At 53.6% G+C, this 23,339-nt stretch overlaps 1 protein-coding gene across 1 annotated transcript in view; it reads right to left on the reverse strand.

The window, feature by feature from the left end:
* Positions 1-5,145: 5,145 nt before the first annotated feature.
* The window catches only part of EPHA8 (EPH receptor A8), a 50,923-nt gene continuing 32,729 nt past the window's right edge, over positions 5,146-23,339 (reverse strand). Inside the window, exons 4-17 of the mRNA XM_041399107.1 lie at positions 20,408-20,563; positions 18,786-19,121; positions 15,849-15,973; positions 15,586-15,748; positions 14,716-14,812; positions 13,995-14,062; positions 13,398-13,523; positions 12,469-12,654; positions 11,805-11,866; positions 11,220-11,429; positions 9,097-9,246; positions 7,711-7,901; positions 6,558-6,713; positions 5,146-5,260 (exon numbers count right to left, since the gene is read on the reverse strand). Coding sequence (XP_041255041.1) covers positions 5,146-5,260; positions 6,558-6,713; positions 7,711-7,901; positions 9,097-9,246; positions 11,220-11,429; positions 11,805-11,866; positions 12,469-12,654; positions 13,398-13,523; positions 13,995-14,062; positions 14,716-14,812; positions 15,586-15,748; positions 15,849-15,973; positions 18,786-19,121; positions 20,408-20,563 — 2,141 coding nt within the window. The remainder of the gene's footprint in view (positions 5,261-6,557; positions 6,714-7,710; positions 7,902-9,096; positions 9,247-11,219; positions 11,430-11,804; positions 11,867-12,468; positions 12,655-13,397; positions 13,524-13,994; positions 14,063-14,715; positions 14,813-15,585; positions 15,749-15,848; positions 15,974-18,785; positions 19,122-20,407; positions 20,564-23,339) is intronic.

The following is a 23,339-nucleotide window of genomic DNA, read 5'->3' on the forward strand; positions in this document are numbered from 1 at the left end:
AGTGGGATGTACATGGTGTGACTGCAGGTTCAGTCAGGCTGCTTAGTGCAGGTTTACACCCAAAGGAGAGAGGGAGTCCCCCCCACAGGAGGGGGTGAAGTGCCACTGCCTTCCTCCTTTTTGCTGTCACAGCAGGGACTGCTCTGAGATGTGAGACCTGGTCTCCTGATGTGAGACCTGCCTCTCTGCCCCGAGTCCTGCCCCGTATTCCCAGGCCTGCAGCAGAAGTCAGGGCTGCAGTCCCGGCTCATCTCTCCCCAAGCCTGGCTGGCTTGAGGTGGGGAGACATTGGGCTGGTGGCAGAGTGAGCACTTCTGTCATCCTGGGGTGAGCTATGATGTAATCTCAATCCCTGATGGTGGTTTTCAAGACATGACCTATGGGACACTTCAAAACCCATGCAGAACTTTACCCATAATCCTTCCAAGAGTTAAAGCAGCAGCTGGGGCTGATATTTCTATCTTACATCAAATTATCCTGAGTAATTTATTTGGACATGATGCTAAACGACTGTGCTAAAAGCAAGGCGAGAAGGTGGTTTGGGAATGCAGCCTTCTTGGCAGACTAAGCTGGTATGTGATCAGACAGGACTGTATCAGGGAAGCCGAAGCCGAGTTCACCATCTGTTCCCGGCAGCCTGGAACGCATCTGACCCCAGCAAAGCTGCGCGGGGCTGGCACCGACCGGAGCGAGCTGGGGCAGAGGCGAGGCGGCTCCACGCAGGGCTCGGCAGGGCCAGACTGCCACCTCCAGGCACACGGAGCTCACAGAGCCTCACCTCCTAATGACACAGCCAAATCGGGCCCGGGCAGCTGCAGAGGAAATGCTTCCGAGATGAGTTACTGGAAGCCTGAGGTAATGCTGGTGTGAGAAGGAAAAAAAAAGCTGTTTTACCACGGAAAGACCAGCTCCCAGTGGTGCAAGATGGGATAAAATCCTCTTGAGGGACATTTAAGTAGGTGTGAAAATCCTGAGGTCTCTTTTGGTACAGGAAGGGGTTTATTTCCTGGTGTATCTGAGTGAGGCTGTCCATCACCTCTCCTGGGATCGAAGACTTTGCCTCTTGACCAGCCCTTTCCCCAGAATCCTCTTCTCAAGGGGTTTTCTGCTGAGCCAATTTCTCTCAGCCATCAGGATCCCTGGGTGCATCCCTGGCCCCAGCCTGGCCAGATGGGAATGCAGGAAGTCTGAAAACACGGCTCTGTGTCCTGGAGAAGTGTCTCCAGTGATGGACCTTTGCCAGACCACCAATTCCCTGGCAGTATTTTTAAAAATGACACAACTGTGCCTCATCTTCCTGAGGCTGTGAGCAGGGTGATGCCCTGGGCATGATGTTCACAGGCTTTGAAAAGTGATGCTGCAATGACCAGGCCCCTCCCCACACAAAGCCATGCACAGCAGCCTGGCTGAGTGCCCCTGCCCCTACCCAGGGAAGGAGCCAGGCACCAGCATCATCCACCCTTCCAAATGTTTGGTCTAAGAAATGTAAGAAAATCTCATACGTTTTGCACAATGTGGACACTGGCTTTATTAATAACTGAAATACAGTAGTGAAATGTGTGTCCTCAGTGAACAGTAATAGGTTCCAGCATGCCCAGGCTGTCCCACTGTGCACAGTGACAGTACTGCACCATGAGCAAGGTATGATGCAGTTGCTGTCCCTGTCTGCATGATGTGATGAGAGTCTGAGCAGAACCTGCCCAGGTGTCTGCACTGCACAGGCACCTGGAGGGGCAGGATGAGGTGACCTTCAGAGATTCCATCTAACCATATTTATCACAGAATGGTTTGGGTTGGAAGGGACCTTAAAGCCCATCTTGTTCCCCACCATGTGCCATAGTCAGGGACACCTTCCATAATCCCAGTCTGCTCCAAGCCCTGTCCAACCTGGCCTTGGACACTTCCAGGGATGAGGCAGCCACAGCTTGTCTGGGTAAAGGAGAAGGGTTAGGAGAAAGTCATGGTTATAGTGATGGGAAATGTAAATACAGAAATGGGATAGGTGAAGGGGAATGCAGAGCACAGGACTTGAAAGCTCAATCCTCAGCACAGGGGACACTGACCTGGAACAGCTTGTCCAGCCTGGGACCTGTGCTTCTGTAAAGGGGCACCAGAGAGAGTGGTGTGAGGGGGGACTGTGAGGAAGGAAGCTCTGGATGGGCTGGCATTCCATCTGACAGTGTGCAGGCAGGCTGGGGTAGGACAGAGCCCTGGGCTGGCCTTTCCTTATGTGTGGGATGGGGAGTAAGACTGGGGCCAGTGAACAGTCACCTCTGTCCTTGAAGCGTGGCAAAGGCTGGGAGCATGTGAGCAGGCAGTGACAGCTTTAGAGACAACCCCAGCCTGTGCTGGGGGGCCCTTTTTTCTTTTATAGGGCATTTCCTAAAAATGGTGCTTTCTTTGTCCTGCAACTCATTTGCTGGTAAATCCTTATCTGAAGGGCAGCTGGAACACAGCTAAACACCTTCAGGAAGAGTTTTGCAAGCAGACCTACAATATACTTTAGCTCAGACTTCAGGAGATGAGGGTTGAGGTTTTACTGGTTTGGGTTTTTGGTGTTAATTTTTCTTTTTTCTAAAAAAAATTCTGCATCTCCAGAAGAAGGTAAGGCTGAGTCTAGGAAAACCTGCAAGACACCCCCGAGGTTCAGAGGAGCCTTTGCACACAAGGTATCTTTTTCTTTCATCATGTCCTGCATGAGACACTCCTACATAGCAATGACTTGGTGGCTTTGGGGAGTGCTCTCCCAGTCCACAGCACCACTCCCTGGGAGCCTACAAACATCCTCCAGGCTCTTCCCTGTCCCTGTGGGCCCATCCCATGGCTACTCCTGCTTTGCAGGGAAGCATCCTTCACTTGTGGGAGGCTTTCTGGAGCAAGGGAGGTGCGACTAGCTGAGCATCTCAGTGCTGGTCCCCCTGAAGCAGCTGGGGTGTCCCCTATCCTCATTGCAAGTGGTGACAGCTCTGTGCAGCCCAGCAACAGTAACAGGCAAGGAGATGGAGCATGGAAAGAGGGATTTTTATTGTCCGGGGGAAGCACACACTCTGAACATAAAAGGCAAACCCTGCCCCACCATCCCCACAGCCAGGAGCAGCCCAGTGACCCCACACTGCAGGATCTGACTCATGAACCACCTGGAAAGGGGCCATCTGGCAGCTCCCAGCCTCAGATCCTGCAGCCCACCTGACTGGGGTTGTCCAGCAAACCCCAAGGACACAGGTGTGGCACTGGTCTGACCTCTGCTCTCACCAGTGTGTCCGTGATGGAGTCCCAAATGTTGGGAAGAGAGGACAGGGCCAGCACCCAGCCCCCTGTGCTGCAGGGCTTGGATGAGCTTCATCACATGCTGGCTGTGGGGAGGGAGTGTGCCAGGGCTGAGTGCAGGATGCAGGGTGCAATACAAATGAAACAACACATTGCATCTGTCCCCCTTACAAAAAGCTTCCATAGGAAGAAGTAAAGTACCCGCCATAGTCAGAGAATCCATCAGCAAGCACACAAGTGCTCTGCGTGGAAAACCAAGCCAGCCCTGGACAGGCTGGTTTAGCCAGGATTATTGCAGCTGAGAAATGGCTTTAACCCACCCCCCACCCCCTTGTGCCCAAACAGACCTGGCAGGAACAGCCCTGAGGCCACTTCCCACCAGCACCTGCCTTGGAGTGATGCTGGGTTTGCTGTGCCATGTGAAGGACAGGGTGCTGTGGGTCAGGCTGGACCCTGCAGGGAGCGTGGCTCCTCTCCAGTCTCTCTCCCCTCCTGTCACCCCCACCCCAGCCATGCTCCCAGCAGGTGTTTTTTTTTGCAGTGAGTTCAGCCCCACAACTGAGGCTTCTGTGCTTTGAGACCACTTTGTGTACTTAACATCCTACTTCAGTACAACAGTTCCCAAACCCATAGAAAATTGTATTTACACCAAAAGGAAACTCCCAGCCCACAGCCTGCCCCACTCCCCAGTTCATCTGCACCCAGATCAGCCTCTTGGACCTGCTCCACACATCTTTGGAGGCCACTGCTCAGCACCAGGCAAGCTCACCCAGAGAGATGCTCCTGTGGAGGACAGACCACTCTCCCAGACACTGGGGTCACCAGCAGTGAGATACTCTGTGCCCAGAGCCTCTGTCCCCAGCCACAGGATGCTGTGATTGCAGCTGGAAACACTGTCAGGATCCCTTCTCATCAGGTGATCCAGCAGCCCTGGGCACTGGCAGGCAGGTGACGGCACAGCTCTTGGGTTTCTCTAGGACAATATAACAAAGAAGAGCTGTTTCTCTGTCCCTCTATCATGTGACACGGGAACACACTCTCCCATTCCTCTCTGTTGTGGGGGACGGCAGGATGATTCTGCTGGCAGAGAAACCTGAGCTTGTGGCCCTAAAAATATGCCTGGGCTGCCTGGAGGGCTGTGCTGGATCTGTGGAGGAATAGTGCTGGTGGGTTAAAGAGGTGGGGAGTGTCCTGCAGCACTCCAGGGCTTCTTGAGTCTCCAGGTAGAAGGCTTTGGACAACTCTCTTTCCAGCTGGGAAGTAAGGTCTGAAGGCAGAGCCAGATGTTCCTGGCACTGCCACCTTGTGTTCTGTCCCCTGCCCTCCTGCTCTTGGTACAGGTGGGCCACCTTCAGGCTGGTGCAGTTCAGGAGGCCCAGGCTGGAGTACGCTGGGAGGTATGGGAAGCAGGGCTGTCTCTGCTGTGTGCAGTATGTGGAGCCCTGCTCAGTTCGGAGATCCCAGGAGCTCCCCAGCTGCCTGATCCAAAGGAGCTGTGTGCCACGGCAAGCCCAGCCCACTGCTCCTGGTTATTGCTGATGTGTCTGATGCGCCTCCACTGCAGGAGCAGCTGGACCATCCCACTGGGTGAAGGGGTTGTCTCCTGTCCTGCATAGTTGCGGGGAGATCCCCAGTCCCACAGGGAAATAGCACAGTCATGATGTGTCTGCTTGGAAGGCTGCTCCCCCCTTCACCTGGGGGAAGGAAGCAACAGGACCACCAAGGTATCTGGAATACCATGTTTCCACCAATGCTGAAATCACAGAGATGCTGGCAGGGCTCCAGCTCCTGGTGCCCCTGTTCCTGCTCACTACCCTGCAGCCCCTTTGCCAGGGTAAGTGTTAAGGAATGCCTGATGCAGCTCTGCAGAGCTTTTGGTCAGAGATGCCTCCTGGGGCCGTTTGTGTTCAGCAGCTGGGATCTCATGGCCTGGATGCTGCTCAGGATCTTCTTCTGGTGGCCCATCATGGTGATGCCCAGACTCCGAACATCCCTGGAGAACAAAGACACTGTCAAAGACACCTGTGCCAGGCCCCAGGGAGACAACTGCACCCTGTGGACCAGCCCAGGGGCCTGTGCCTGGCTCTTCTCCACTTGCCCATCAGCACAAGGCTGGTCCTGCCGAGGGTCCATGGACGTCCTCCCAGGGACAGAGAGACTGCCATTCTCTTGGACATGTCCTCCTGACAAGGCCACTGTGACAGCCCTGTGGGGAGCAGGAGCAGGATCACTCCTGACAGGCTCGTAGATGACAAGATCGATGCTGTGAAATTGGATTCAGTTTTAGTGAGATGCCCTCAGATAACCCAGTCAGAAGGATGGATGATGAGCCTTCCCCATTCAAAAGATTCTCTGATGTGCATGAGAAACAAGGATCACTATCAACTCAATCCCAAAGCAAAGGCCCCATGTACAGCCCCGATCAATGCACTTGACAACTCTCTGTGTCTCTCTGCCTTCCCTTTCACTGCCACAGGAACCACTGTCCAGCAGCTCCATGCCTTTGGACAGGGAACAAGTCACCTTAGAGGCTGAACAGGCTGTCACTACTGGTAACAGCAAGGGATGAGGGATGTAAGCAGGTATAAGGGCAGGAGCTGGCATAGTTGCCTTCTTTTCTGGTACTGCTTGGATGCTCCACCTTGGAAACTCCCTAGATAGGTGGGAGATCGAGATTCTTACAGCAGGAGGGTGATGAGACAGATCTTCTCCAGCTCTACTTCCTTAACCCACCTCTGGTAATGTGTTAATGACCTTCCAGTGATGTCTCCCTCCTGGCTGGACTGAGCAGGGAGCCAGTCCTGTGTACAGGGTCTGACAAAGGTCCAAGGTAACACCCAGCTGTTTCCCAGTGATCCTAGAGAAGCTGTGCAGAATAGCACAGCCACACTCTAGTCCAGAAGTGCCTTTTGCAGGGAAAGAGGAGACAAGGAGACAGCAACCTCCTGCCAGACCCTGCTGTGACCAGGAGATCGGGTTAGCAACCCAGCCTGGAGCACGCTGCAACCTGAATGACCTCCTATGGGCCTATGGTGACATTAAGGAGACACCACAGAGCATTGGAGGTGACTTGGGGTTCACAGCCTCTCAGTACAACTCCCACACCTTCCCTCAAAGCTCAGCCTTGGTCATTGTCCCAAGTCTCAACACCATTTGCCTGGACATATGTCTCTAGAACCAGGGACCAACTAGAACGAGCCAGCAGTGGCAGGACGGTCACTGTTTGGGGCTGGCGGGTTGGTGTGGGTCTGGGGACACCCAGACAGTGCTGTTTGTTCCCTGCTACTCACTCGATGTTCATGCGCATCACCATGCCCAGGGAGGAGTACCCAGCCATGGCAAAGTTGTCCCGGTAGTGCCCCAGTCGGATGGAGTCCAGCCAGTCCTCCACAGTCAAGCAGCTGGTCAGGTCAAGGAGACCCCTGTCCAAGCGTGTCTGGGTGAACCTGGGAGCAGAACAGAAGGGGCTAGATGAGAAAGGTTGGTCTGAGGTGACCAGGCTGTGAGGGCCACCTGAATGCACCTATAGAGTCAGGAAAACATTACTGCTGGAAAAGCCTTCTAACATCATCAGCTCCAACTGTGGACTCAGCACTGCAAGGGCTACCACTAAACCATGACCCCAAGTGCCACATCCACACCTCCAGGAATGATGACTTCACCACTGCTCTGGGCAGCCTGTGCCAGGGCCTGACCACCCTTTTTGTGAAAAAAATTTCCCTATTATCAAACCTAAACCTCCTATGGCACAACTTGAGGCCATTTTCTCTTTTCCTGTCCCTCATTCCCTGGGACCAGAGGCCAATTGCTGCCCAGCTGCACCCTCCTGTTAGGGAGTTGTGGAGAGCCAGAAGGTCCCCCTGAGCCTCCTTTTCCCCACGCTGAGCCCCTCCCAGCTCCCTCAGTCTGGAGCCAGGGTGCTCCAGACTCTTCCCCAGCTCTGAACACACTCTAGGCCCTCCATTTTTGTCTTGTCATGAAGAGCCCAGAACTGACCCCCAACCCCAGGATTCAAGGTGGGGCCTCACCAGTGCCCAGCACAGGGGGGAAATCACTGTCCTGGTCCTGCTGGCCACATTATTCCTGATCCAGGGCAGATACCATTGGTCACCTGCCCACCTGGGCACACAGCTGTGACACAGCTGATCTACAGATCGTGCAAAGCAGAACAGAGAGAGCCCTAGCAGGCAGATAAAGGCAGGGATACTGCTGCACAGACACTACTGCATTTCCTTGGCCTTGGCATGGGGATGCCATGGTGGGAGCAAGCGGATGAAGTGCAGGAAGTTCCTCACTACCCACCACAACCTATGTCCACGGGCCTGTGTATGTCCATACTCCCAAGGGACATTGGTGCTGCAGCCAGGCAGGACTGCAGCCCACATGCTCTGACCAGCACCAAGCCATTAGCCCCTGCTCACACAGGGGTCAGGGAGCCCTCACCTGTTCATGGTGCCCGCGCACTTGAGATTGTCGGGGTTGCGGATCAGCTTGTCCAGGATGCCGACAATCTGGGAGAAGCGAGGCCGGTCGCTGCGCTCCTTCTGCCAGCAGTCCAGCATCAGCTGGTGCAGGGTGCTGGGGCAGCCCATGGGGGCAGGCAGGCGGTAGCCTTCCTCCACAGAGTTAATGACCTGGAAGGAAGCCACAAGCTGCAGTGGGGCTGCACCCCCATCCCACTCCCAGCCCCGCCGATGGGGAGATCCATGAAAGCTGCTGGGGCCGTGGAATGGGAAGCAGAGGGATGTGCACAAGCTCCGTGCTACACAAGTGAATGGCTGCGTGAAGGCTCTGTGCAGAGCTGGCAGCAGGCTGGACATCACACACACGCAGGAAATCAGTGACATCAGCTATGACAACAGAGTTGTTTAGTGGTCCAGTGGCCTAAAATACTGCAGCTTCCCTCCAGCAGACAAGCCGTAAGGGCTGCACTCACACTCAGTTTTTCTACAGCCAGGGTGTGGCACTGGTTGGCAAGGCTGGAGGAAATGCTGCTTGAAGAAATTTTGTGGAGGAGGTAGTATAAGCCACTGCATTCATGCCCTGCTGTCATCAAAGCCACCACAAAATAAAAAAAAAAAAAGGAAGAGAGGGGGCTTCCAGCAAAGGGGGAGATTTATAGTACTCATAGGTAAAAAAAGGAATCCTGTGGTTCTGCAGAGCCAAAATACTCATTTTACTGCCTCCTTTTGAAAATTTTGCCCTCAGGTTGGGGTCAGGATTATAACCTACATTTCCCTTCAGATTTTATGCTACTCTTGAGGTGAGAGTGGCTCCACACAACTCAGACAAGCCCAAAGCCTACAGCTGGGTGGTGCTAGCCTGAGGCTCTCAGCAGACTCATTTGGACAATGGAAGGGATGGACGCCAAGCATTGGAACTGGCAGGCTGGTGCAGTGGGGCTGCAGTGATCCTAGGGAAGCCCTGACCCCTTCCAGGGACTGGAAAATGTGGCACAACATGAGCTGACTCTCTCCAGCCAGCAGAAAGGCAGGATTGCAGACAGCCACAGAGCGCACAGCCAGTGTGGCAGAGATCTCCTTGCCTGCATTTGTACTGGGAACTTAAGTCAGTGTCCCCAGGAATGGGGCAGGACTGGAAAGAGCCAGCAGGTAGGTCAATATATGAGCTCTGGTCACTCCTGGGTTCCACGGGACTGCAAAGGCAAAGGCTGTGCAGTGCAGGGATGGACTGCTGTCACCACAGAGGGGACATGCACCCTGTGCACAGCCCCTGGGGATGACTGCTGATTGTTGGGCCCCTGTTCCCAGCCCCCTGCCAGGCTGGCCTGGGGAAGACAGGCAGAGGGGCAGGTTTGGTACCACTCACGTCCCGGTTGGTCATGTTCCAGTAGGGCCGCTCGCCGTAGGCCAGCACCTCCCACATGACTATTCCATAGCTCCACACGTCGCTGGCCGAGGAGAACTTGCGGTACGCGATGGCCTCGGGAGCCGTCCAGCGGATCGGGATCTTCCCACCCTGGAAAAGTGAGAGTGGAGGCTGAGAGCAGGCAGGGCTCAGCATTCTGAGCTCTGCAGCTGAGACAGCTGTTGGACAAGTGATAAGCTGGGGTGGCATCTTGAAAAAGGACTGAGGAGGTAATCTGCCCAAAATAAGCCCAGAGGTGTATGTGAAGGACGACCTCAAGGTGCTTCCAACAGAGCAAGGAGAACACTGTGCTCTTTTACAAGGTCTTCATGCACAATTTGGTTCCCCAGTGCTCAAGAGACAAGGAATTCAAAGTGATGAACAGGAGCCCTGGGCTACCAGAGCACACAAGCACAGAGCTGACTCTGTGCAAGCAGAGAGCCTGACTTTAGCAGACAAGGAGAGTGATGGGGTGTGCTCCCTGTCCTTCCCTGCTTTGACTTTCAGGCAAGAACTGAAAAGGCAGATGCATTCAATCAAAGGACCATGCTGACAAAAAACAGCAGTATATGGACTAAGAATGCTTTTAAGCTGGAAATGTGGTTGCAAGCCATCTGAAGAGGAAAGTTGCAGTGTAGGGGACATTGGGTGGGCTTCCCAGAGCATCTGGGGCAGGAGTGGTGTGCCATCACCATTCAGGGATACCTGTATAGGGAGAGTTGCCTCTACCCAGCTGAGTCCTGTCTGCTCTGGCATGTGCCTTGATAAGGACTGAAGATTAACAATATGTCTTTTGGGAGAGTTCCTTGGGTGAAGCAATCTCCTGAGCATGTTGAAAACAACACAGGAGGAATACAAGTTTCTGAACACAAAATAAACCTCATTTGCAGGGTACCCTGACTGAGACCTCACCAGAGATCCTGACTGTGCCACTGCATCCTTGTGGTTCAGCTCTGCCCACAATATGCACTATCCAATCTTCCTCCAGAGCAACCAGATCTGGTGGGTTTCACTGCATCAAGGTACCTCAAAGCACCAGAAACCAAGCAGCAGGAACCTTCCCCAAAGTTAAATTATCTGGAATGACATGCTGTTTCTTGAGAAGGAGCAGATGAATGCACAGACACACACACACACAGGGAGCCCATCTGGCTCAGCTTCTCCACTTTGCTGAAACCAAGCAAAGACCATGAAGGGCCACGTTCTTTAGGCTGGGCCATGGTGCACTCATCCCTCAGAGCTACAGCTGCTCTGGGACATGCTCAGCATCAACTACCCCAAAGGAGCCTGAAGCTCTTTCTGCTTCTGTAGTCTTGGTCTTTCTGAGAAATGATGCTCGGACTCCTTTGCTACAGCTCCAAACTGGCCTCCATCAGGAGCAGTCTGTCCACCAGATGTGTTCCAGGGGAGCACACTACTTCTTTTCATGGCTAGAGAAGAGCAAAGAGAGCTCAATTTATTTAACATAGTCTATGTATTTCATGAAAATGCATTTCATTTTGCTCCTAATGACCTCCCATGGAGGAGGACATCAAGAAACAGAGCTGCCATGTTGGCTAGAAAAATCTCAACATGGCTTCACAGACAAAAGTGTCCTGCATGAAATAAAACCACAGGTTGCAAAATCAATTCCCACCTTTTCCACATCCATGAATGAGGCAGAGTCACATGGAAAAACCAGTGTGTGGCCACAGTGCTGAAGGGTGGACCAGAACACCCCACTATGGATTGATGGCTCTAGGACAACTGAGGAACGGATGGAGCTACACAGCTTAGGGAAGGACTCCAGTGGGGACACAGAGGCCACACACACCCATGGGAGCAGTTGGCTGGGAATGTTTGATAACTCCCTGTCCTGCTGCTCTTTGTTCACTGCACACTCAGTTCTGGGATGTCCCTGTGTCAAGGACAATGCATTAAGGCTCAGGAGCTCCTTGACTTCAAACTGTTGGCCCAGATATCACCAGGAAGTAACATCGCCATTCCTGCTCTACCTATTTTGACTTGCGAGTCTCTGACTTTTCCATGTGTCAGAGGCCTGGGGCAGCAACCAGCAGCAGGGACCAGCTCTGTGAGCCACCCACCGTGGTGGTGTACGCAGCATCGGGGTCGTCCTCCAGGATGCGGGAGAGGCCGAAGTCGGACACCTTGCACACCAGGTTGCTGTTGACCAGGATGTTGCGGGCGGCCAGGTCCCGGTGCACGTAGCCCAGGTCAGACAGGTACCTCATGCCTGCCCCAATGCCCCGCAGCATCCCCACCAGCTGGATGATGGTGAATTGCCCATCGTGCTTCTGGAAAGGAAATACCCCAGAGTTTGCTTGTGGTGCTCACCGCCATCCTGTTGGTGCTGCTGTCACTAAATCAGCCCCCCAGTGCCTGTCATCTTTGGCTCTGTACCTCCTCTGACCCCAGTGCCTCCTGCTTGTGCCCCTGCCCACTTCCTGCCCTCTCAGTGCCTCTGACACCTGCTCAGGCTGTTGTCCCTGCTTTTGCAGTGTCACTTCAGGGAGCCAGACACAATGCCTTGAGCCTGTGTCTGCTGGAGAGGTGAGAGCCCAGCACCCACAGCTCTCTCTCACACAGGGGTTTCACTGGCTGTGAGGCTGAGGAGCAGGAATCAGGCCCAGGGGATGTGCAGTGAATGAAAACACAAACTCGCTCCTTACCCTGAGGAAGGTGTCTAGTGAGCCGTTCTCCATGTATTCAGTAACAATCATTACCAATTTGCCTGCAGAAGACAAGGGAGGTCAAGTTAGCAGAGAAGTCACCTTCCTCCAGGAAGCCCAGTGCCAGGTTTTCACTGAGAGAGACATGAATTCAGGTCTGTGGGTCTTCTGCAGCCCCTCAGACTGGTGTCACCCCTGCACTGGGCAGGACTGTCCCAATGATGGGGATGTAGCAACAACCCAGACAGGTATCCCTCCCTCCAGGTGCTAATGACATGGCTAGGTCAGTTTCGTTACCCTGCTGAAATTTGCATGCCATTAGTGTAAGGCTTTGCATCAGAATGTGCCTTTTTGGAGGAAGACTTCAAATTATGATTCAGTACAGGCAGCCTTTAAAATAAATGCCTTTGAGTAGGACATCTCCCAAACCAACAACGATCTAGAGCACACTGCAGAGCATGGTACTGCCATGGGGAAGTTTGTTCTGGAAAGGAAGGCAAGGGGGTGGCTGTCCCAGGTAAATGCAGAAATCTGAAAAGCCACTGGGGCAGTGAAGGATGGAGTGCACTCAAAGTGAGCCCTGACCCCATCTCCCAGGCTGCCCCAAGGGAGATGAATCCCAGCTCTGCTCTGCCATACACTCCCTCCCCTGCCAGCCACATACTCCTGGTGACCACCCCCTCCAGGTGGATGACGTTAGGGTGGTCGAACTGTGCCATGATGCTGGCCTCACTCAGGAAGTCCCGCCTCTGCTTCTCGGTGTAGCCAGACTTCAGTGCTTTGATGGCCACGGGAATCTCCCTCTTCCCTGGCAGCTTCAGGCGGCCGTAGCACACCTCTCCCGACTCCCCTGCAAGGCAAGGGAAAGTGGGGGCATGGAGAGCTCCTTAGCTTCTTGTGCTCACCAACCAGCACCATGAATCATCCAGTCAGCATACTCACAACATGCCTCAGCCCCTCTAGCTTTCAGTCTGGATTTCAACCCCCTCAAACCCCTCCAGGATTCAATCCTCTGAAAGGATTGATCAGCTCTTGCTTCTAGTTCAGGAAGGGTGGGAACAACTGAAACACCTCTCTCTGGTGCCTGTCACTGAAGGTAATGGGCCAAGGGCAGTGATTACAGTGGCATCATTCATCTGGGTTAGGCCCTCAGGGTGCTGCTGGTGAAGTTCTGACTCCAGCTCTGCACTGTGCTTCCCCAAAAGCCTCTGTTCCTATGGAAAATCCCCTTTTGTTCTGAAAATGTGCCATTTTGCTTGGAATTTCACTTGCATTTTATCACTCCAGGTTTTTTCATGGGTGCATGTTGGGACACCCCTGGGGACAGGCTGAGCCATCTGCTGTGTCAGGTTGAGCTGCCAGTCCCACACCTGCTGACAAGCAACTCCCTGCACCAGGCTGCTCCAGAGGGTTTATTTCACTCCTCCAAAGCCCCACTCCACCCAAGGTTTAGATCTCACAAGGCTAAGGAGCAGATGACATCCTGATGAGCACAGCTCTGATCCCAGCGGGCCAGGGGCACGGCACAACCTCAGATCATGGATTTCCCTGAGCAGACACCATGCAAAGGGGCAGCTGGCCACCAGGACTCACCAGACCCGATGACCTTCTCAATCTTGATCCGGGAGGCCTCTATTTCACGGGTGAACTCATGCACAGCTTGGCAGGGGTCCTCGTATGTGTGGGGGTCCACATAGAACTTGGACTCGGGGAACTTCACTGCCGGGTTTCAAAGTGGAGAGGGGACATCAGCACTCTCAGGCAGCCCTGCTGGGAGGAGGGACACCCAGCCACAGGGCAGAGGATAGGCAGGGGCAAGACAGGCTGAGGAGCCATGGAGATGCAGCACAAGGAACCCTAAGTCATGCTTTGGTGTAGCAGTGTCCTCAGAGCAGTTCAGGACCTGGCTGCCCAGGTGTTCTCCACAGGATTGTCCCACTCCATCACCCCCCACCCCTGTCCCTGGCCTGCTGCTCTCTGGGACGATCCTGTGCACTCACAGTTCAACATTTCAACCCCACTACCAGGATGCCCCTGGGATCAGATCACCCACTCAAATCTCCTAAGACACGTTCCCAGAAGGAGGCAACATATAAAACTCTTCCCCTTGGAAACCACAGCACTGTCAGGGGATAACAGTCCATCTCTGCCCATCCATGGGGCTGGAGTTCTTCCCAGAGAGTGTCCTACCTTGCCCATTCTGATAATGCATCTTCTCCTCATCAGAGTCCTGGAAAGCCTTGCTGTACCCACAGTGCCTGCCACAGGAGGACCAGGGTCAGAATAGAAGCCCCCATCTCTCACTCCCACAAGCATTCCAAAAACAGGGTAGAAGGCAGTGCATGCTGGGGCTGTGGGCAGCCAGAGAAAACACTTGGCCATCCACCAGCTGCATCCCTGCATCTCACTGTACTGAACTTTGGTCTGGATCAAAGTACTCTCCAGGTGCTCTCCAAGGCTTGGCAGTGCTAAAAGCATGTGTGCTCCATGTGCCTGGTTCAGCCATGCTCGTACAGAGCACACAGTCTCCCTTGGATCTGTCTGCTGGAGAAAAGATCTCTCCACCCCTGACCTACCCACCAGTCCCTCCAGTCAGCTCTCGTACTGGTAGTAGTTCTGTTACTGGTATTGCTATTGCTCGTGCTACTGATATTCCACCTACCATATATTATAATATACACACTGATTTATTACTATTCAGCCTGCTGGCATGGTGGGAAGATCTGGAGACTGGCTCTGACTTAGGGAAAGTGGTGACCCTTAAATGAAGTCTCTTGGCTGCTTATTAACCCTGGACCTATAGATGCTCTGAACAAACTGAAAGGAGAAAAGTTGTGCCCAAGTTCTCCCATCTCTCCTGTCCCTGTTGGAGACCTACAGAAAACCCCACTAGCCTCCACAAAACTCTTACCTCTTCTTGCAGATCAGAACCACCAGCAAGGTGACAAGGCCAGTGATGAGTGTCAGGCAGATCCAGACAATTGTCATCGTGTCGTACCGGAGAGACACTGGAAAAAGCAGGGTAGGAAGGGGGTGAGCTGGAGTGGGGGAATTCACTGCTGAGCTCAGGAACATACCTACCCCATGGTCTTCAAAGACAAAGCCTTGGGCTGACAATGTGGTAATGGTCTTCAAAGATGAAGCACTGTCCCACCTATTCCCAGTTTTGAGCCTCTCCCAGTGTAGAGGGACCATTTACATGTGGGGAAACCAAGGAGAGATCTGAGAAAGCCATGGTGACACAGCAGACCAGTACAGAGAGGGGACTGGAGCCTCAGGACCTCTCCAGGTCTTCCCTGCCCTAACTGCTACATCCTTCCTCCCTTTTCTTTCTAATGTATAAGAATAGAATCTCAGAATCATTAAGGTTGGAAAAGACCTCTAAGATCACTGATCAGTAGCATCACAACCATTAACCCAGCATGGCCTAGGCCATCACTTAAACCTGCCCCCAGGTGCCATATCAACACATTCATTGAGCACTTCCAGGCATGGTGACTCTACCACTGTTGTGGGCAGCCTGTTCGAATATCTACTTTCAGTGAATAAATATTTCCTATTACCCAACCTCAACCCTGTTTCAATTTGAGTCTGTTTGCTCTGGCTCAAAACATGTCAGGAATGCAACCTCAAGCAATCCCTGCAGGCTGAAACACTGGGGTGATGTGCCTTCAGGCCCCCTCCCTGTGTGGCAGAGGAACAGTGGCCACGGAGAAGGGCATCACCAGGCCCCATGCTCCCTGTCCCACACTTCCCACCCCCCACACCTGCGCACACTCACCTGGCTTCCCCGTTTCCACCTCCACAGTCTGACTGAACCTCCCGCAGCCGGCAGAGGTGCGAGCCCGCACCTGGAAAACGTAGCGGGTTGCAGGCTTGAGCCCAGAGATGGTGGCAGTGGTGCTCTTGGATTTCAGAGTTGAGTAGCTCTGCATTTCCTTGTCCTGGGGAAAATCAACAACAAAACCTTCTCTGCATTAGCACAGCGACCACAAAGTCTTCCAAAGAAGCAGGGAGCTCTCAGAGAAACAAGCTCAGTGTTACCTTCTCATAGTACTTGATCTCATACTCCAGGATGATGCCGTTGGGCTGGTCTGGCTCTTGCCACAGCAAGGTGACGCTGTTCTGGCCTGTGCTCTCCTGATGCACTACCACCACCTGGGATGGGGCTGGGGACCAGACACAGCGGGTTAGGTGCCTGCTGAGGGAGGGCAGCAGGAGACAGCAACAGAGAAGGGTGGAACCAGAGCCCCAGGCAGGACCCCTGGCTTAAGCCAGGTTTCTGGTTTAATTAAAGCCATGTAGAGATGAGTGCTGTGATGGGGATTGCAAACAGGCTTTTCCTTGTTTTGGCTGCATCAGTCTCTTTCTCATGGATTAAAGCAGCTCTGAGAAGATGAGAGAGGAGGGCACTGTCCCAGCACAGGCAGGAGGGGAAACGGGTGATTTGCTGTGATCTGGAGCCAGAAAGGAGAAAGACCAGTGTGGTTGCAGGTCATGGAGAGTGTGGAGGCTGGTGGACCTACACAAAAAGGGTCCATTACGGTTCCTTGGATGGACAGACCCTAAGTGAGAAAAATCTCCCCTGTTCAAGGCAACTGAGCAAAGCCTCTCCCAGGATGCTTTGTTGTGTATACAAATGTACCCCAGTATTACCTCCCTGGTTGGCCTGTTGGCCTCTCCGTCCCTTTTTCCTCATATGTATATGCCCTAGAATGTTCTCTCTTCCCCGCTTACCCATTGGCCCCATATTGCTGCAGTGTCCCGCCCCCTTTACCCTATTGGCTGCCACCCCTTGTCCCGCCTCTGTACCACCCTGAGCCCTCAGCCCATTGGCCCTGATGCTCTGCTCTGCCCCCCTTGTCCTCCTTATTTAAACCTGGACCCTGCACTGTTCTTTTGTCTTTGTTCCTGGACTCCTTTGTGTGTGGCTGGAGTAAACCTCCTCCTCAGAACTCCATACAAAGGCCCTTCCCACTTCTTTGTTGTTGGTGATTCTACAGGAGCTACCTGAAGCATGTGTTGGAGTGACTGTGTGTGTGTGTGTGTGTGTGTGTGTGCCTGCCTGTGCCTGTGCCATGCGGCTTCATTACTGGAGACGCTTCTGGAAGGTCACAGCACCGCTGCCTCTCGCTCGACCGCCAATGGACTAACAGCTCGAGATCCCTAACAGCACCCTGTCCCCTCCTGTTCTACCTGCAGTAAAGGGAGAAGGGCAGGGGAAGAGGGAAAGGGGACACGATAACCGTGGTCAGGGTCTGAGCAGCAGTCTAAAAGTGCCTGGGCGTGCTCTACTGCCCTGGGATATTTGTCATCTTCCCAGTCCTGAGCTGGGAGCCTGTGAATCTGTTCTTGTACCTGTAGCCATGCCTGAACTGTAGCTGTCACAGCTGAAGGAACCAACTCACCAGCCTCTTTTCCTACAGGGAAAATATCCACTGGAATATCCCAGAGTGTAGTGGGTGCTGTGATGGCCAGGTGCAGCCATAGGGTCTGACTCATGGGAAGGTTTCGGGTCCCACTTGTGAGCTTCATTGTCAGGTGAAAAATAGGATGTGACAGCTCTCGGGAAGACAGAGCTGCAGTGGCCATGGCTGCAGTGCAGGGATGTCATCAGAGCAGCACAGAGACCAATAGAGGCCACAAGGACTGCAGCAGCAATTTTAGCTCTTTGGGGCTGGCTCCTCTGAGAAGTAGAAAATGCTTTATGGTACAGGGCACCCTGTACCACATGGGGAGATGGGACAGGGTGGGACGGTGGGAATCAGTTAAACAGCATGAGCATGGGCAGTGCCTTTACACCAAACAGCCCAGGGAACCTGTGCTGCATCTGCCTTAGCCAATGGGGCTGGGGGGACAAGGGTGACCAGTGCCCAGGAGGTTCCCTCAGCCCCCGGGAGGGCAGGGGGCTCTGTCACGTGCAGCTGCTGGAGCACAGAAGCTGAACTACTAAATTCCCAACCCTGCTGCTTTCACAGCACCTGCTCAGAATCCATTTTGCAGCTGAGTGGTCAAAATAGGAATACTCAGCACTTCCTGAGAGCATATCCATCTGAGACATCAGGCTGAGGCAGCTCATCAGCACTTGGAGGGATTGTGGGGGATCAAGGCAGCATGACAGAGCCATTTCCACATGCTGCAGAAGTACTACAGGCTGGCATTAGTGACAAAGGGGCCTGTTCTCTTGCCAGCCATGAGCTATCCAGCAAGGCTCCCAAGCTTCTCCCACTGGTACCACTGCCATGAGAACAGAAGGGGCTCAGCATCACGGGAAGTTCTTGTGGGCTCATTTCAAACGGGGAGGACTGACAAGGAGGATCAGTCCCTGCCCTGATCCCTCTGCTTACAGTGTGCTACATGGAAAAATGCCACGGAACAAAGTCCTGTCCTACCTGGGCTAGAGCACTGCTCAGAGGATTTTCCTGAAGAAAGATCATTTTGCAGTGAGGAATTTGCAAAGGTGAGACATGCATGAGAGAGACTTTCCCCAGCAAACATTGCTGCCACTTGCTGGGGCTTGGCATGGATGTGAGATAAGACCAGAGTATGAACTGCTGCCTGGCCATTTGGGACAAAAGGCTGGAGGATCAGCCTGAAACATTCATACTCTAGTGTTCCTGTCAATAAACAAATGTTCTCTGTGTTCCCTGTGTCTTGCAGAAAAGGAGCCTCCAGCAGTGTCTGCAAGCTGAAATGAAGGGAACAGAGAAGGGAAAAGGACACCATGAAGCAGAAACAGAAAAGGGTAAGAGTTATCTTTGGCAGCAACTTATCCCCAGCCCATCCCAGTTCCCTGAACCCACCTCCAGCAGCATAGAGGCCACGGGTCCCATTTCTTGGCTGTCCCAAGCACATCACCAAATCAGCCCTTCACTGCTGGAGCAGGTTCTGGCTCCTGCAGACACTGCCTGGAGCAATGCCAGAGCAACATCAGCATCACCCCCAGAGGCCAAGTCTGGAGGGTGGGTTTGCTCCTCCTACCTGCCTGGTTTGTCGTGATGTTGGCGACCGCGGCTCTCCTGGACTCCAGGCTGAGGTCAGAGACGCCGTTGACAGCCTCCACCCAGAAGGAGTAGTTGGTGTGTGCCAGGAGGTTGGTGACGGTCAGCGCTCCCTGCACCAGGCTCATCTGCTGGGGCACGAAGCGGATGCCGCTGCCGCAGGCCTCGCAGGGCCCCGCGTCCCCCGCGCAGCGCCGGCACAGCACGTTGTACACGACGTCCGCACGGCCGCCCTTGTCCAGGGGTGGGCCCCACTCCAAGGTCACAGAGGTGCCGTTCACACTGGAGATCAGGTTCACGGGAGCAGAGGGGGGCCCTGGAAGAGAAGCGGGGATTCAGGCAGAGCGAGGGCCGCAGGAGTATTGGAGCGTGGGACTAATGGAGATGTGCCTTGGGCAGCAGGACCTGAGTTCACAAACACTGCTGCAAGGGACACAGAACTGCCAAGAGCAGGGGATGTGCCGGACATGAGACAGCAAAGACACAGGCAGGGCACAGGGTGAAATGCCTTGGAGGTAAAATGGTCAGGATATCAGGATGCCAAATGCCAGACAGCAAGAGCTGGTGTTAGTTCTGAGGAAGCCAGGAAGCAATGGTGAAGCATGAAGATTTGCAGGGAGAGCCACAGTTGATGAGCTCGATATGCTCACCTAAAGGGAAAGATGAACTCACATTTCCTTGGCAGGTTAATAAACTTGGGTGGGTATTCCTTAGGGAAACACAAGTCAGGTGCTGCTTATGCCTCCTTCACCCTGGCCTCAGCTAGCAATGCCACATCTGTCTGTCCTCCTGGACCAACTGCAGAAAGGAGGACTCCCCCTGGGATGTCCTTGCCCCCTTTTAATAGCACTGGGCCCCTCAAAGCAGCCTATTGCAAAGTTGAGCTGAGACCATATGACAAACCCTGGTGTCACTGTCCACCCGCAGAGGAGGAGAGCACAGCAACACTTGCACTGACCCCATGGCTGCCCTGGGGTGTCTGACCACCCAGTGCCCTTCTGGGGAGGGAAAGCTGGGGTGCGGGTCAATCACTTCTCCCAGGTAACAGTGACAGGACAAGAGGAAACGGCCTCAAGCTGTGCCACAAGAGGGTTAGATTGGGTATTAGAGAACACTGCCTCAAAGAAAGGATGGTCAGGCATTGGAACAGGCTGTCCAGGGAAACAGTGGAGTTACTATCCCTGGAAGCGTTCCAAAAAATGTGTGGATGTGGCACTTGGGGGCACAGCTTAGGGGTGAGCATGGTGGTGGTGGTGGGCTGATGGATGGACTGACAAACACAGAGGCTTTTCCAACCTTAACGATTCTGTGACTCTCTGACCCTGCTCAGGGTGTTTGGAGAGCAGCAGGATGGGGATGACACAGAGGCAGTGAGGGAGTGCAGGTAAGCACTCTCAGCTCACATGCCAGATAGACACTCAGGGCTGTAGGGCTGGTGGAGCATCTTGGGCAGCAGGTCTAGGGCCAGGGGAAGTGCTGGGCTCAGCCAGGAGCAGCACCAGGTCTGAGGATGCAACACATGCCCCAGTGCAGCATAGCTGGGCACAGGGCAGCCAGGGCTGCTCAGGGGGTGCTCAGGGGGTACTCAGGGGGTACACTCACGGGTGCAGGCGGCCGAGGGGGGGTCCTGCACAGCGCGGTAGAAGCTGCTGTCACAGTGGCACACACGAGCTGCCCGGCTCTCCGAGTGGCTGTGCAGGGGACATTTGGCACACAGCTGGTCCCCAGGGGCTGATTTGTAAAACCCCAGCTGGCAGGCTGCAGGGAGAAGGGCACAGGTCAGAGGAATGTGCCTGGATGAGGACCATCCCACAGCTCAGCAGATCCCACCAGCACAAAGCTCAGCTCTGTTCTCATGCAGTGCACAGGAAACCAGCCTCTCTCCCCTGCACCTGGGTGAGTCCTCTCCAGCTGCTCATCTGGAAACTGGGCTCTGTGGAAACATCTGTTCCCTCAGCTGCACTTACTGCCATCCTGACACCTGTTCCCCGCTGCTTCACAAGCAAACTTGGGTGCCTCTGCTGTTCAGGAGCTGCCTGCAAAGCTCCAGGTATTCTTGCCCCTGTGCCTGCTGTCTAGCCACTGTCTGCCTTCAGGACAGAGAGCACTGCAAGGATCAGACCATGCAGCACTGGAAATCTATTGGCACCTACTCCAAAATGCCATTTATGGGGCAAATTTACATCACAGTCCTCACTTCATGGTGGTTGCCACAAACATTGGCTATGCCCAAGTTCCCAAAAGCATCTATGTGGGAAGTTTCAGAAATTAAATCTCTACATCTGGGACATGGTGCATGTCCCTCTGCAAGACCCTGGGGTGCTGCCACACAGAGCAACAAGTTGTCTTGCACAAAACGATAGGGAAAGAGCCTCTCTTGTTGCATAGTACAGCAAAAAGGCACTGCATGCCTGCTGACCTCTCTCTGGAGGCAGAGGGACGTTCAGGCCAAATGAGACAGCCTTGGAAAAAAGTTTTTTTTCTGACAGCACAACCTGGCTGCAGTTTCTCTGCCTCCTCCTGATGCAGGAGCTCATCCCATGCCCATCTCTCTGCCTCATCCTGCTCCCAGCAGCCCCTCAGATAGATCATTTGTCACACAAACAAACAGCCTGTCTCTCATTAAAAAATCAATTTGTTCAAGAATGACATGTGGCATGTCAGGTATCAGTCTGGGGATGGAAGGATCTGCCCTCTCCTGCAGACTTAGGTGCCAAATAAGGGAAAGCAGGCTCTGTCTGGGTCCCTGTACTCATGAGGTACTTTGAGGACCAATTCTAGTGATTCAAGGATTATTCCTGACTCTGACTCATCTCTGTTTTTTCCCACTGAGGTAGTAATACCTTCATTCTCTCATCTTTACCTCCAGTGGCCAGATTTGCATACAGCCTCAATCTTCGCTTTCAGGCATGTAAAAGGGGTTTTTTGTGATCCAGCATCCTCAGTGGGCTGTGTCCCTCCATGCTGTTTGTTCTGTTTCAAGGTGCTGATTTGTTTTCTTATTCATAACGCTCCTTTCCTTGCCACAGGTCTCCCTGGACTGATGCTACCAGCATATTCATACTGCACAGTGACAAAAGGGTCTTTTTATAACTGAGCTACTCTGGCAATACCAGCTGAAGGCAGTGCTCCAGTCATGCATCCCTGGTGTGGCGAGCACTTGCTGGACCCTCTCCAGGCTCTGTCACCAGTTTCTTTGGCACTTTTACACCAAATGCTCTATTAACAGCAGGGGAGTCATACCACTGGCAGGACAGACACGTGCTGCATGTGCCAGAGGTAGTGTCACAGGCTGGTGTCACTTCTTGGTACAGCAAAGGCCAGCAGTTCAGACTTTGTTCCTAAATTTCTGCTTCTCCACTCCCCAAAGGGCATCAGGGCAAGGAGCAGAAATGCCCAAATTTGGGGATGCAAGGGAAGGCAGATGTGAAATTGCAGCAGCTTGGGGCTGTTTTTTCCCCCCAGCTCTTCTGGCGCCTTTTACCTCCTCAAGGGCATCAGGAGAGGAGAGAACACAGGAGTTGCAGATTTCAGGGGAGGTTTGCTGTCCTTTTCCAGCTGGACAGCAAACCTCCCAAGGACAGCCTGAGACATTTGGCAGGCTCTGGTGCTGATTGGTCCTGATGATTCAGGGACTCTGCCCTTGCCAAGTGCCCCCTGATGCACCACCCTCCAGTCTGCAGCCCATTGGTTTTGGGTGTAAGACTGAGATGAGCACAGACACACCCTGTTCTTATGTGGGGACAAATCTGGGAGGCAGCCAACTGGTGGAAAAAACCCCGCCCAAACTCCAGAATAATTTAGAAGAAAGAAAATTTCCCAGTTTTTTTTGGAAAGCATGAACACACTGCATGAGCACGGAAGGGAGATGAGCAATGGCACAGCCCCAGTCGGTGCTGCGCAGGTGCAGGACAGGAACTGCTGCCTTTAACTTGTGTGAATGTCCCTTGGACCTGCAAACCATCATCTCTACCCATGCAGCAACCAGCGACTTGTGACTCCAGAGGCACTGGAGTGCTTCCCTCCACCACTATTTAATTAAGGGCAGAGAAATCAGTGCTACCTCAGGTACGAAAAGACGGCAGCAGGAAGGATGGGAACACAAAGTATAGCGGATTTGCACAGAGCAATTGTAATCACTTAGCATTTAATGCTGTAAAAAACCCATTAATTACCTGTAGCAATGAGTCACAATTATTTTAGATGCACTCAAGGGGAAAATTATAGTAAATGACAAATTGCAGGTGAATTTGTGCACCAGGGCAGAGCCAGCTCCCAGCACGTGGACAGCATGAGCACACAGGGAGGGCTGGGGAGCACCTGGTGCTGGGACAGGCACAGCTCGGGGGGTCGTGCACCTCTGGGTGTCTCAGTGCCCACTTCTGAGGGAAGCAGGACACACGTGCAAAGCCTTCACAGGCACGGGAGAGGGCATCGACTCGAACCTGCACATAGTCACTACTGGATGCCACGCGTGTCCTGCTCTGGACTGAGCTCTCATGCCATGCCAGTGACATGTGGAAGACCAGGACCT

The sequence above is a fragment of the Onychostruthus taczanowskii genome, unplaced genomic scaffold, assembly GCF_017590055.1.
Source record: "Onychostruthus taczanowskii isolate IOZ18803 unplaced genomic scaffold, ASM1759005v1 scaffold155, whole genome shotgun sequence".
Classification (NCBI taxonomy): Eukaryota; Metazoa; Chordata; class Aves; order Passeriformes; family Passeridae; genus Onychostruthus; species Onychostruthus taczanowskii.